This window comes from Mirounga leonina, unplaced genomic scaffold (genome assembly GCF_011800145.1).
Source record: "Mirounga leonina isolate KUSES-001 unplaced genomic scaffold, KU_Mleo_1.0 Mir_151, whole genome shotgun sequence".
Taxonomy (NCBI): domain Eukaryota; kingdom Metazoa; phylum Chordata; class Mammalia; order Carnivora; family Phocidae; genus Mirounga; species Mirounga leonina.
Window position 1 is genome coordinate 42,550,808 of NW_023270377.1, and position 13,629 is coordinate 42,564,436.

The 13,629-nt window shown below is 41.6% G+C and overlaps 1 protein-coding gene across 1 annotated transcript in view; it reads right to left on the reverse strand.

Moving 5' to 3' along the window:
- Window positions 1–4,388: 4,388 nt before the first annotated feature.
- Window positions 4,389–13,629, reverse strand: part of GLS (glutaminase) — a 78,751-nt gene continuing 69,510 nt past the window's right edge. The window contains exons 15-18 of the mRNA XM_035007515.1: window positions 9,732–9,793; window positions 8,331–8,407; window positions 8,181–8,244; window positions 4,389–5,427 (exon numbers count right to left, since the gene is read on the reverse strand). Coding sequence (XP_034863406.1) covers window positions 5,271–5,427; window positions 8,181–8,244; window positions 8,331–8,407; window positions 9,732–9,793 — 360 coding nt within the window. The 3' untranslated portion in view covers window positions 4,389–5,270. The remainder of the gene's footprint in view (window positions 5,428–8,180; window positions 8,245–8,330; window positions 8,408–9,731; window positions 9,794–13,629) is intronic.

Genomic DNA, 13,629 nt, shown 5'->3' on the forward strand with positions numbered 1-13,629 from the left:
TCTTTATAATAAACATGGAGAACTGTATTTCTCCAGTAGGTAAGGCCCTCCCTAGCCATAAGTTTGTATTCATGTATAATTGATCATCATCGTGAGTCACCACGTAGATCCTGGCTTACGGATGTTTGTGAGTTTTAAGAGTACTTCTGGTGTGGTGTTTGTAGAGGGTTTGATAAGCATAGAGCTGTTATGTACCACCTGAGAACAACCTCTCCTTATTAAGGAAGGAGATTTCTGAGATGGCAATAAATGATTGAGCCATTTATTCAGCATTAAATGACTGAAAGCTATTTATTGCCTGTAAGCTAAAATGGAATATTAAGTCTCAATAAACAAAGGACTCCTTTCACTTCTGACTATCCCAGGGAAAACAAGAAAAAAAAAAACCTAGGAATTGTTTTGAAAACTGTGGTACCTACTGTTTGAACTGGGATGCTGTTTCCAAAGCAAGGGGTATTTACTTGAGTGGCTTCTTTTGGTTAGTTAAGACTCATTCACTATACTAGTTCATCAAATATATATTGAGCACCTGCCATGAGCCAGGCACTACTCTAGATGTTTGGGAAACACTGGTAAACAAAAACAAAGATCCCTGCTTTTGGAGCCTAAGACGTTTTGAGATACTGGATCATGTGTTCTAATTGCCTTACTTATGAAAACATAAGATTTTGTGAAACATAGCCAAAAGCTACAGATAACTTAAATTGCTATATAAAACTATGCACAATTTCAAGGAAATGGCATTTAAAACAGTTTTAGGAAGGCTAAAGATAATATGGTTTTTAGAACCTACTAAGATGAATTTATATAGCCCTTAAAAGATACAATCACACTCAGCTTCCAAGTTTTGGTAAACTAACTTCAGGTTATATGCGTATGCTATACTGAGAAATTAAACCTCTTACTTGGCCAATTGAAAAAACTACCACACTTAAGCAGTTTTAAACGTATTAAATTTATATTGGGCATACAAAGGTAGAGGTTCCTCAATGGTACCTTTGACAGGAAGCTAATAAAAGGTATTGTATTCTCATACTATGTAAATTCTGTGTTTCTTAGTGCCATCACACCACTTTAATGCCCTAGTGTTGGTGTGTTGGCAGCCTTTCCCCATTTTTTGTACAAGTATGAAGCAGTTTCTTTTTGTTATTATGAGTGCTTGTTGGACTCCATTCTAGTAGGCTCTTTAAAAGACGTGGAGAGGGGCACCTGGATGGCTCAGCCAGTTAAGCGTCTGCCTTCGGCTCAGGTCATGATCCCGGGGTCCTGGGATCGAGCCCCACATCGGGCTCCCTGCTCAGCGGGGAGTCTGCTTCTCCCTCTGCCTCTTCCCCTGCTTGTGCTCTGTCTCTCTCTCAAATAAATAATATCTTAAAAAAAACAAACCTGTGGAGAGGCAGCTAGGGGCAAGGCTGGGGTGCATGGAGGCCTGGGATCAGGTTCAGGCTCCAGAATAGAAATAAAATGTCCAGTCTTTGCCCCTTTGTAATAGCTGATTTAATTTTCTAATCCTTCCCATCCCCAAACACACCCTTCCCAGATCTTCTAGTAATCACATCCTTTCTTTATATAACTATAAAATACCCCGTCCCCAAAAAGCCCCTTTTTAAAGTGCCACCTAACACATTCATGGGCTGCTTCCCTGTGTTATCTGGTCTGTGATTCATGAATTTACTCATTTTACTATGAAGGTTAGTGAGTGAAATTAGGAAGATTACCCAGCCCTTGTAAACAGTCCCGCAAAACTAAGACGCTCATGTTGTATCAAGGATAAGCATAATTTAATGCTTCCATATCTGGTGTCACTCATCTGTTTTGCACTGTGGGCTGCCTCTCTGTGGGGATGTATATACCATAGCTCCTGGTGAGCTAGGCAAGGCTGAACACTGTAGCACTTACACTTGTCTTTAAAACTCCAGACAGGTTTTTAGCTAATTTAAAAACTCTAGCCCAGTTTTCTGTCCCTAGTGGGCACAGTGTGGTAGGATGCAAAGAACACGAGACTAAGAGTTCTGTATCAGAGCCCCCTCTTGGGTCTCAGCTTCATCTATGAGAGTGGGATTAGATTAGAGATGTCTGATGTCTCTTTCAGTCCTAAAATGTCAGTAACGCAGACAATTCACACCGTCTGACTACTATTGCCAAGCAAATTACTTTGTGACCAACAACTTCGATAGTTGAAAATGGCAGTCGTGGTATTCTCATACCATCTCTATGGTTAGAAAACCACACACTAAGCCTACTGGCCTTGGAAGCGAATGCCATTCCATATACCCAGCTTGTCCAACTCAGACCCTAGTGTGGGGGTACTAGATTCGGCTCCCTAAATAGAGGTCAGGGCTTTGTGAAAACCACCTCTCTTCTCAAAGGAGGTTAGAACCCCTCCTAGTGAAGGACCTGTTTAATGACTGAATTCTATAGATACTGAGTGTGTCCTAACTGCAAAATGATAGTGTTCACTTCTAGAGCACTAGAAACATGCCTGTCCACCCTCCCCCCCTCAAGGATGAACTCCTTACAGGATCGTCCTCTCAGTCATCATGATAACTCCGGCTGCCGCCCTGCATAGTACCTGGCTCAGAGGAGGCATGAGAAATTGATTTGAGTCAACCAGATACAGTCTGTATGCTCAGCAGAGTTCCCAACCCAGTGATGTAAGAAAACCTTAGTGGTTTTAAAAAATTCATTTTTTACAGGTTTTTTTTTTTTTGGATACATGTATTTATTACGCTGTAAAAAGCAACACTACCTGATTTCATTTAAAATAAATATTTCCCAATTTCAGAATACTTACAACTTATAGTTTTAAGATTAGATTCAACTTTGGGAGGTTCTGGAAGCAAATACATTCATAGCTGTACAATCCCCAGGAAGAATCTAAATCCAGCATCGGGTCATTCAGTCCCCACCCGACAGAAAACAGCATCAAATGGTCGACAGCAAATCCAGCTCTGCAGCTAAAGGGCAGAGTGGGGCTAGTGGGACACAGCACATTGCACCCCAAAATGAGATCATTAGAATTGAGACCACCCAAAACAGCAACGTACATGAAGCTTTAAATAAACATGACCACAGAGAGCTCTCATGGTACAGAAAAAGCACTTAATGATCCTAAAGCCAAAACAAAAAGATCTTTGGAGTATACTGATGGCAGCAGTTAAGAGCACAGTCAAAAGCACTGAAACCAAGAGTACTTGTTATTACCAGCCGACAGCAAACAGCCAGAGCAGGAACCAGCGCAGTCATAAATAACCTCATGGGTAAATAAGGGCACATTTGACTAAACCACAAAGATTTTACAAAATAGTTTTGATCTGACAAAAAAGATGAAAACTCTCTTTGTTTCCAAACAACAGTTAGAACCTCTTTTCATTAAAGCCTCAAAATTGTTGGTAACCTTTAAGCACACAATGGAATCATCTTAATGTTTCATTTTCATCACACAAAGCAAGCTGCTGTGTGAGCGGAGTTATTTCCGTTGTTTTCCGCTAAAGAACATCTACTGCTTATTATCTGCGGGGATAGTGCAGTTCCTCTGCAGCATTTTGCAAATACTACCTGTCTGCATAGCCAGAGAGATCCGTGGGGCAGGAGCACAGCGGCAGGGCCAGGTGCCCGCCCACCGTATTCCCCACAGAAGCGCACACGCGGGCATGGCTTCGTGCCTGATGCGGCTCAGTTAAGGAACACTGGCCACGGTTCCTCCAAAGGAGGTGCTGTCTAGGAAACAGGGCAATGGCTGAAGCCACTGACTTCGACTGGAAGCAAAAATCAAAACGTTTGGAGGCTGCTAGAGGGGGGAAGGGGCCCTTAGGCATGATAAAGGTTGGAAGCAGCAGTATGTGCTGACAGAAAAGGAAAAAAAAAAAAAAAAAAAGAACTTGCTGAATTTGCTACATTATAACAGCTAGCATTCCTATAGTTGAGGATTTTGTTCATTTCGCTAAAAAGGACTTGGGAAAAGCCCACTTGTATTTGTACGTGCCTGTGTGTGTGCTTAATATCAGAAAGCCTCATTAGCAAACCCCTTTACCTCTGAGGTAGGATAGGATAAAGCAGAGGTGCAGTTCCTCCCCAAGACAGACAGTGGGTCTCCACTGAAAATGAGATGGCCTTTTCTTATTATTAAACTATAGAGCCCACCAACAATTACCCAGTAGAGAATCAGGAGAAAACTGGAGTGATCTCGTGGTCCCCCAAATAGAACAAATATCTTGATGCCTTTAATTACAGGCTTAAAAATGTTAAGTGTAACAGTTCCCATAGCATCAGAATAACTTCGGTAGCTTAGAGCGTTGATCTGAATTTATCCTCAACTTTATCCTGGAAACGGAAACATACCTTAAAGAGCTGCGGCGGCACATCCCTTCCTTTTTTAGGTTGATGAATTTGACTAATTTGTACTTAGCTTAGTAATTTGTCTCTGGTTCATCGCCTGTAGACAAATGGCATAGTTGTAGTTCGGATGCCAGATACGTGAGGCATTTTCTGACTTTCGGTGGAAAACGTGAAAACTGCATAGTGTGCCAGCCCCCACATTCCCAGCTAAAGCAAAGAGGCAAATAGCTAAATGTCTGGGAAGAGAGGCTGGACCAAGGGGCATATAGAAAAAGGAATTTTTTTTTCAAAAGTATTATAGAACTACATTCACATATATATTTTGGTCACCAAACATAAACAGATTCCCTGATAAAGCCTAATCAGAATTGGTCTATGCTACTAACAGCTGTGAACTATTTTAATTTTTAAAGAGTCACGCCATGAAGCTAGGGTGATGGGAGACATTTAAAACACATAACCCTAAGTGCATATAGTTGTTCGGACACTCAAACTAAATCTACATTTGAAGTCCTGAAAATCACACTCTTTTTGCTTCTGAAGGCAGCCTTGACCCATCTGGACAGACTGTACAACAGAACTTAATTTATAAATGCCTAAGTTCATCATACAAATTGAAAATTCACAGAACACACAAAAATAAATCCTGAAGACCACACAGTTAAGCTAGCATCGGTAACTATTTCTTTTACATCAAATTATACAATGCACGAGGTAAATATTGCTCACATTATGGAGGGAGATTGTTTTATTTCTATTTTTTCCCAAAGAGATCAGATTTGTCCTGTGTGTACAATGAAGAAAACTCCAGTAACACTGAAATGACAAATGTTGTAAAATATACATCACTACCAGATAGAAATACACATGTTCTTCATAATCATTTTCCACAATTAAATAGGTAAGTGATTTATATTTGGGGCTTAAGACCGTTATAACAATCCATCAAGATTCTTATGGACCGTTTGATTTTCTTTTCCGTTGTCGGAATCTCCTTGAGGCGTATACTGAACTTGGTATTCTTGGAGGATTTTAAATACATCGTGGTGTCCAAAGTGCAGCGCTTCATCCATGGGGGTGTTATTCCACCTAAATGGGTAGCACAACATGGCCTGGGTCGTTAGATAATCTCTGTACAAAGATGATAATCCAGCGTTCCTAGATGCTAAATGCAGGCTTAAGGGCCATTCAAATTTGGCTATTTCATCAATGTTACAAGTAAAAATTGAGATACAGAAATGGATTCATAATTCAAAAAGTGGTCTCACGGGCCACTTGAGATATGGGGAGGAAGGGAAAGCAATCTTCCACAAATGGATCTTGTTCACATATCTAAGTGCGTATGGAGGGGAAGTTCTAGTGTGGACAGATACAATGGACTCCTCCGGGATGCCGGAAGTTTAATTTCATGAAAAGCCCACAGGATCGCTCCCTAAATAAAATGTCCAAGGAAAACTCAGGTATATAACACCCATCACCCTATCCTTGGATTGAAAATTTGTGTTCCTGTCGATTCAAAATCACAACAAATCTCAGAAGTCTGGAAATGACTGTGACCTCATTAGAGCCCAGACACACACTGGAGGAGTGGCATCGGCCCCAGAGGGATTGACATTGTCCTCATCTCTGGTAAGGATGGGAACCCAGGGGCTCAAATGGACCACTGCACCACCAGAACAGTAACAACGCTCTCCATTGTTAAGTGTGTTTCTGGGGTGTGCTCCTCAGTGAGAGAGGTGAAGACTGAAGATAAGAGAAAGAGCTGCCAGCAGCGATTAACCAGCTCAACAGCCTTTGGAAAGAAGAGAGAATGCTGTGAAACTCACAACGCAAGTAAATGAGAGTGTGAGAATCGGTCCCCTAATTCTTGACAAACTCTTGAGCCTCTCTTCCTCTCTCCACTGAACTTCTCCATGGCTGTCAGGTGCTCAGCCTCCCACTTTGTCATGTGCTACTCTCCCAACCTTCTGGTTTTCCTTCTTGCCATTTCTTCTTTCCTTTCCAGCTCTGTCTTCAACCTTTTACCTCCTTAATGGGGTCACAGTATGGAACCGAAAGGTTTTCTGAATAGTCTCAAAAAAATATTTTTGGATAAAATTTTGTAATCTTCATTTTTAAAATCAGGTAAGTAACATTTTACATGTATCTTCATGTTTCTCCCAAAACAGCTCCTTTTCCACACTGGCCTTCATTAATTTAGGGAGTTGGCCTTAAACTGGGAGGTGGGGGAGGGGGACTGTTCAGGTATCTGTAGCAAATAATTATCTGTCTTTCTGGAACAATTGAATATTAATTGCAAGTTACATTTTTGACAACTCTTCCTCCATGAAATAATACAGACTGTCAACTTTGAAGAACACACTACATTCACTCAAGACTATTTTACAATTTGAGGGGACACTGACTCTATGAAATGGAGAAAAGAGTTGTCTTGGTTTAGCTTATATTCTAGAGTAGTTGAATACCCAGTTACCAAGTTAGTTATTTAGCTAACTCCTGCCTGTCAGATGGGTACGTCTACTTCCACATTCCTAGAGGCCAACGTAGGGCAAAAAACAAAACACTTCATGATCTTTAGGTATAAAGGATAAAATATAAAGCACAGTAAATGTTCCCAGCTTGTGTTAAATAGTGTTTTAGTTGGCATTATAAACACAGGGCACAAGATAGGGTGGGGGAAACACTCTCGTCAGCTTCTTGCTCTAGAAAGAGCTGGTGTGAACATTACATTCGGGGATACAAGGGAGGATTGTCCCTCTTAACATGAGGCTTTAAAATATTGCCAGTAAAGGTCATGATGAAATAACCAAAGTGTTACCATATTTACAACACTAACAATTTTCAGACACTGACATCATCACTTGTCTGCATTTCTTGCAAGGAGCTTGAACTAATAAAACCCAAACTTCTAATTTAAAAAACAGTGAAACCAAGATATAGCTAGAGAATAATCAACTTGCCCCAAATGTATTAATACAGTCCCCAAATATCCAATCCAAAACTCCTAATCATACTTCTCAAACCTCTCTATCAAGCATTTTTTCCTTCAATTCTTAGCCTTTATTCTCATTACTGACTCATCCTGTTACATAACTCCGGTTACATGATGTGCAAGTGTGTGAGCACAGAGTTGACTATATATTTATATATGTAGTACAGCTGCACTCTCAAGCTTCCCATGACTGGCCACTTTGTGGAAAGCATTTACTTCAAGAGGAAAGGTGGTTTGCCATGTGAACCAGGAAAGAGAGAGGAGAGAAGCAAAATATATTCCGAGCAGATTTCTCCCACTGCAGACAGAGCACCCTTCTCTCCTTTCCGTACCTTCAAATCTCATCTCTTCCCCAAAGCACTGATTAAAATTCAACTCCACAGAGCCTTCTAAAACTGACACCAGCCAAATCTAGGAATTTCAAGAAAGTCTAATATATTCATTTCAGTGTTCTGTGACAGTAATTTTCTTACACATTTTTAATATGCTCCTATAAATGTTTATCTTGTCTACCCTATGAAGTTAAAAGCCCCACAAGGACAAAATTCCTATTCTTTTCCAACACAAAGCACTGTTTTCTTTATACAGTGTATTGACTAACAGACGAACCCGAAAAATTCTGAATAAGAGACCATCCTTAGATGAGAGAGAGGATATGGGAGAGAAAATGATCAACCTAGCAGAAACAAGGTTTTTGTTTGTTGCCTTTGTAAGGTACCATAGCAAGTTGAAGAATGTCTCCAATATATACATGGTGGATTTAAATACACCATCAACTTAAATATTATAGCCCTGTATAATAAAACCCGGACTCACCAATTACATGGTAGAAGGTAACATAAATGCTCACCTGTCCTTGGGGAAAGGGTTTACTTTGCACGCTTCCAGCAAAAATTTAACAACTTCAACATGACCTGTATCCAAAACAAAACAGGCAGATTTTAGTATTAAGTAGAAGTTATGTCTGGAAAAAAAAAAAGATGAATGGTTCATATATTACCCTCTGCAGCAGCTACATGGAGTGCTGTTCTAGAGTCATAGTCTCGCTGTTCCATGTCCATGGCTGACAAAGCAAATCTGAAAATGTGTAAGAATAAGCTATTCGTGATCTATAAAATGTCATTCACCCTTGTAACATTTATCCCATCATTCTAAGGTCTTGTGAGACAAGTAAGTGCCATCCTTTATCGGGCTCACTAATGGGAACTTGAGAGCGTGTTCAACTAGTACACAGGCCTCCTGGGTAAATGCCACCTCTCCTCTTTTCCTTAGCTTTGTTCTTTTTGGGTAAAAGGAAATGTTCACCAACTCTCACAGAATTCAGCTTCATTACATTATTGTTCAAAACTCAAGGATAGTGGCATACCAAAGTTTGTGCCTCAGAAGGGCAAGAAACTAACACCTACTACTAAAGTTAAATGTTTTTTTTTTTTTAAGATTTTATTTATTTATTTGAGAGAGAATGAGAGCACATGAGAGGGAGGAGGGTCAGAGGGAGCAGACTCCCCGCCGAGCAGGGAGCCCGATGCGGGACTCGATCCTGGGACTCCAGGATCATGACCTGAGCCGAAGGCAGTCGCCCAACCAACTGAGCCACCCAGGCGCCCCAAAGTTAAATGTTTTTACTAAGGCTCCCATTCTGTAACATTTTATAGTGTACAGTTTACAAATACTAATCAGGAAACTTTAAAACAATTTTTTAAAGTGCACATTGTTTTACTGAGCTAAACTTGGCGCATAGAACATAACGGAAGTTTGAGGTGTACATGCTGGATCTGATACATTTATATACTGCAGTACAACTGCCACAGTAGTTTCAGCTGACCTTCCTTCTACCCCCTCATGTAATTATTCCTTTTTTCTGGTGAGAACAATTAAGATCTAGTCTCCTAGCAACTTTGGAGTTTATAATACAATACTGTTGATACAAATACTGATCAGACTGGAAGACAAAGGTAGAAATTAAGCATAAATATTTTTCCATGTTAAGATTCAGTTGCTACTCTGTACAAGAGATCGTATGTGTGCAGTGCTATACAACCTCTCTAACCCTGGTGATCTACGAACACTAAATGCCCATTTTCACTCCCTCTTTACCCCCAAATGTGGGAAGGGGATGGGAGAAGGGGACTGAGAAAGCATCATTCAACTCCAATAAAACACTAATTAGCCAGATTAGTTGAATGGTTACACTTGGGAGAACAGAGGTCTGGGCTTTTTAGGAGGTAGAAAAGGACAAGACTGCACAGGAAGCGTAAGGCACTGGAAGTGGGGGATTTAATATAAATTTGCTTGGGTCATTTTTATTAGATCAGCCTTAAAAAATGGCCATCTGCGCAGAAGCAACTTCATAAACTTCTGTAAACCGTATGCCGAGCCATACGCCACCGTGTTAACACACCTTCGAAGTGCAGACACATCTCCAGTATACGCGGCAAACAAAAGGTTTATCACTGACTTCACCTGTGAAGAAAAGAGAGTTCAGGCATCCACGGGGGGAAAATAAATAGACAGAACGTGCCACTATCACCGGTAAGTGATCTCCATGTGCTCTGAACTCTTCAGCTGCGTCACACGCACGAAGTTACCACAAGGACACTATCACCAAAAAGAACACACACGCGTGACTTTTTTTTTCTTTTAAATAGAGGGTTAGGAGAGAAAATTCATCAATAAAGATAAGCTACATGAAGGAGGGAGTGGAATGATACTGGCGCAAAAGAGGAAATTTGGGACCTGTGAAACATAGTTGGGGCAAATGAAAATTGTTTAGAACCTTTCTAATTTGGTTTGTCTCAGTACCGTGAGTGCACTTTTATACTCATAAATCATGCTATATAAACGTCTAATCGCTGCCAGCAATCACTGTCCTCACCAATCACCAATCACCGGCTTCTCTGGAAGTCCTAGGGGACAACATTCAGTATTAATCACCTTAAAATTAAGGACTATACTCCCCTGGAAAGACAGTCTTCAAGTCAATGCCCAGGTAGTATAAACTGGAGCATTCTCAGAGCCTAGGACACTGCCTCTGCTCGAAAGGTGGGTAAACTCCCCAGATTTTAAGTCACTGCTAATGAGTGCTTCAAGACTTCAAAGTGTATCTTCTTTCGACAGTTACCCACTTGCTTGTCCTTACAATTAAGGAAAAGGCGGTCATTAGATTTTGGCTTGCTTTCATAGAGACTTTCTCCAACCCTGTTTTTGAGAAACTGTTGAACACACAATGTAAATATTTCATAAATTCCCACTTCCGTCTTTCGCAACTTCAGTATTCATATTGATGATCCAACTGACACTGGACTCAATGGTAAAAAACAGGAGTTGAATTGGAGGGATGGAAAGTATCCCAGCTATCCACCAACAAAGCCGTGGGCCTGGGAGCTGCGCTTTCAAGAGCTTAACCTGGACCTCTCCCCTTTCTACAATGGCTTCCCTCTCCCTGCGGCTTTCCTTTTAAATCAAGCTGGAACTAGCCATTGCTGGACTTCTCTAGGTCAGCATTTTCACAGTGTGTTCTGTAGAAACTGCACAAAGGATCCGTGGGGTAAAAAGGGTCCTATAGTCAGGCATTTTCTTAATGTATTAAATCCCCTTCTTGGAGATTCATGGGCCCATGAAAGGCTCTGTAAAGTTCTGCAATATAGGAACCTGTCTAGCTGAACACCCCCCGCCAAATTTTACTATCACTGTTGACGTTACTCCAGAAAACCTTCCTCTTATTCCTTCAGTCCATTAGCTTGCCTTCCAAGCCACCCTTACTGCTCCCGCCCAGCCTGTGCCCTGTTGTTGGTCTCCTGCTAATCTTAAGTCCAGAACAGTGTTCTCCCTGGAGGTGGAGAGAAAAGTATCACGGAATCAAAGAGAATGTTCTAAAAGTATACAGAAGCATCTCTTCTCCCATTTCTAATTGTCCTTATCCCACACCTCAGTTTGACACATTTTAGGAAAAACAGCCTTTCGACAAATGTCTCCAGGTGATTTTGATAGGCACTCTTCTGGGTTATAAACCACTGTTCCAAGTGCCCCCCCCTTTTTAATTGGATCCAATTGGAATCCCCAATTCCCCTTGTGCTCTTGGGCTGACAGAAAAAATACTGATGGGCTATTACAAATTATTCTTCATATTTCCAGCTGGTCTCTCGTCATTGCTTGACAATTTTTTTTTTCTTATTGATTCCCTTTCGTTCTGTCTTCAGGCCTTCAATACCAGTGGTGCCCCCAAAGCAGATGACCCTGACCACAGCTGTACTTAGATAAGCGTTCTCACTTCTCCCTCCTATTATGCAAAACATCTACTTCTAATACCTATTCTCCCTTCTTTCTCTCCAAACCTCGAAGCAAAACACACCTATCCTTTTTCACTTCTGAGACTAACTTCTTTACTGATTCCTTTAAACATATATCCTCCCAATCACCCAAACTTGCTCCTTGTTTCCAGCACCTTCAACCTTTCCCTCCTTCCCTGGAACCCTTATTTCTCCCTTAATACGGACACAACTTCAACCTGTTTTGAAAAACCAACATATAACCCTACTGCTACCCTCTCTCGGTGCATATTTTCTGAAAGTAGCTTGTATTGCCTCCTCACCCACTATTACCTCTACTCTCAAAAGCTCCAGCAGCCTTCCCAAGTCCTGCTTCTTGATGACCTCCCCACCAAGTCCTGCCCTCTAACTCCTTGTCTTCCACAGTGCTGATTACCCAGATCTTCCTCTAGTTTGCTGTGCAGAATCATCCCCCACTTCCCACTGCTTAAGAATACACCAAAGGGGGGCGCCTGGGTGGCTCAGTTGGTTAAGCGACTGCCTTCGGCTCAGGTCATGATCCTGGAGTCCCGGGATCAAGTCCCGCATCGAGTCCCCCATCGGGCTCCCCGCTCGGCAGGAAGTCTGCTTCTCCCTCTGACCCTCCCCCCTCTCATGTGCTCTCTCTCTCTCAAATAAATAAAATCTTAAAAAAAAAAAAAAAAAAAAGGAATACACCAAAGGCAGTCTCCATCCTTTTAGAGGATAATTTTCCTCAAAGGTCTCATACATTCCTTTTGCCAGAATGATTTTCCCAATCTACATCTTTAATCCAAATCTTTGTTCCTAAGCCTTAACTCAACAGCTCCACTTGCTCATCATGCTGCCATTTCAAACTCAAAAATAGCAAGCCTCTCTGCAGCTCTGATGGCTCCGCATCAGAAGTCCATATCCATCTGCCTACTTGACACTGCCTCTAGAATGCTCAACAGGCATCTCAGACTTACACACAAAATAGTACTTGATTTCCACCGCCCAACCCCAGTTAGTTCCTCTTCTGGTCTCCCCCATTTGGGGATGACCCTACAATTCACCCAGTTGCTAGGGCCAAAAGCTAATTTATCATCCAGCGCTGCCATATTTGACTGCACCGGTTGAGCCCTCCTCAAGGATGCCTGGCCACATAGGGGTACCCAACCCACGCTCTTCTCACCCCGCTGTGGCGTCCAGTGCCCAAGTACATCTGATGCGAGGAAGGGAGACTTCCTCATACAAACGTGCTGACAGGGTCTGCTTATGCCAAGGCAGAACTAGCTTTTTTCTAATTCACACAAACCTACCAAATAGAGCCTGGTGATATTCCTTGATTCTGTTTCTCACAACCCACGTCTAGCTCATCAACACATTTGCTCTACCTCCAAAACGTATTTGGAATCCCACCACTTCTCACCACCTCCAGTAATATCACCCTAGGCTCACCTTATCTCACCTGGAGGACTGCCATTGCCTCCTAACTATTCATTCCTCTCGACCAACTCTGCTGCCACAGGGATCTTTTGAAAACATAAGTCATAGCACTCCCAGTGACTTCCCGTCATACTAGAATAAAATTAAGACTCTTTATCATGGCTTTCAGAACACTAAATGCCTTACTCCCCAGTTACATCGTGCATCTCATTCCCTATCACTCTGCCCCTTGCAGGTCTCCACCAGCCGGGTGGGCTCCTTGCCGTTTTCGGACCTACCCTTGCTGTGCTGGCTGGGGATGCGCTTTCCCCAGACAGTGAGGCTCCTGCCCTCATTTCATTCAGGTCTATACTCAAATGTTATCTCACAGATTCTAAAATACTGACCTCTTTTTCATCATTCCTTATCCCTTACCTTGCTTTTTCTCTTCAGAGCACTTATTATCTGACATCATATATATGATATTTCACATTATATATTTTATATATATATTTAAATTTGTTTCTTGTCTCTTTTCCCCATTAAATGTAAGCTCCATGTGGGGCAGAAACCTTATTTTTACCCCATTATAACCCCAGTGCCTAC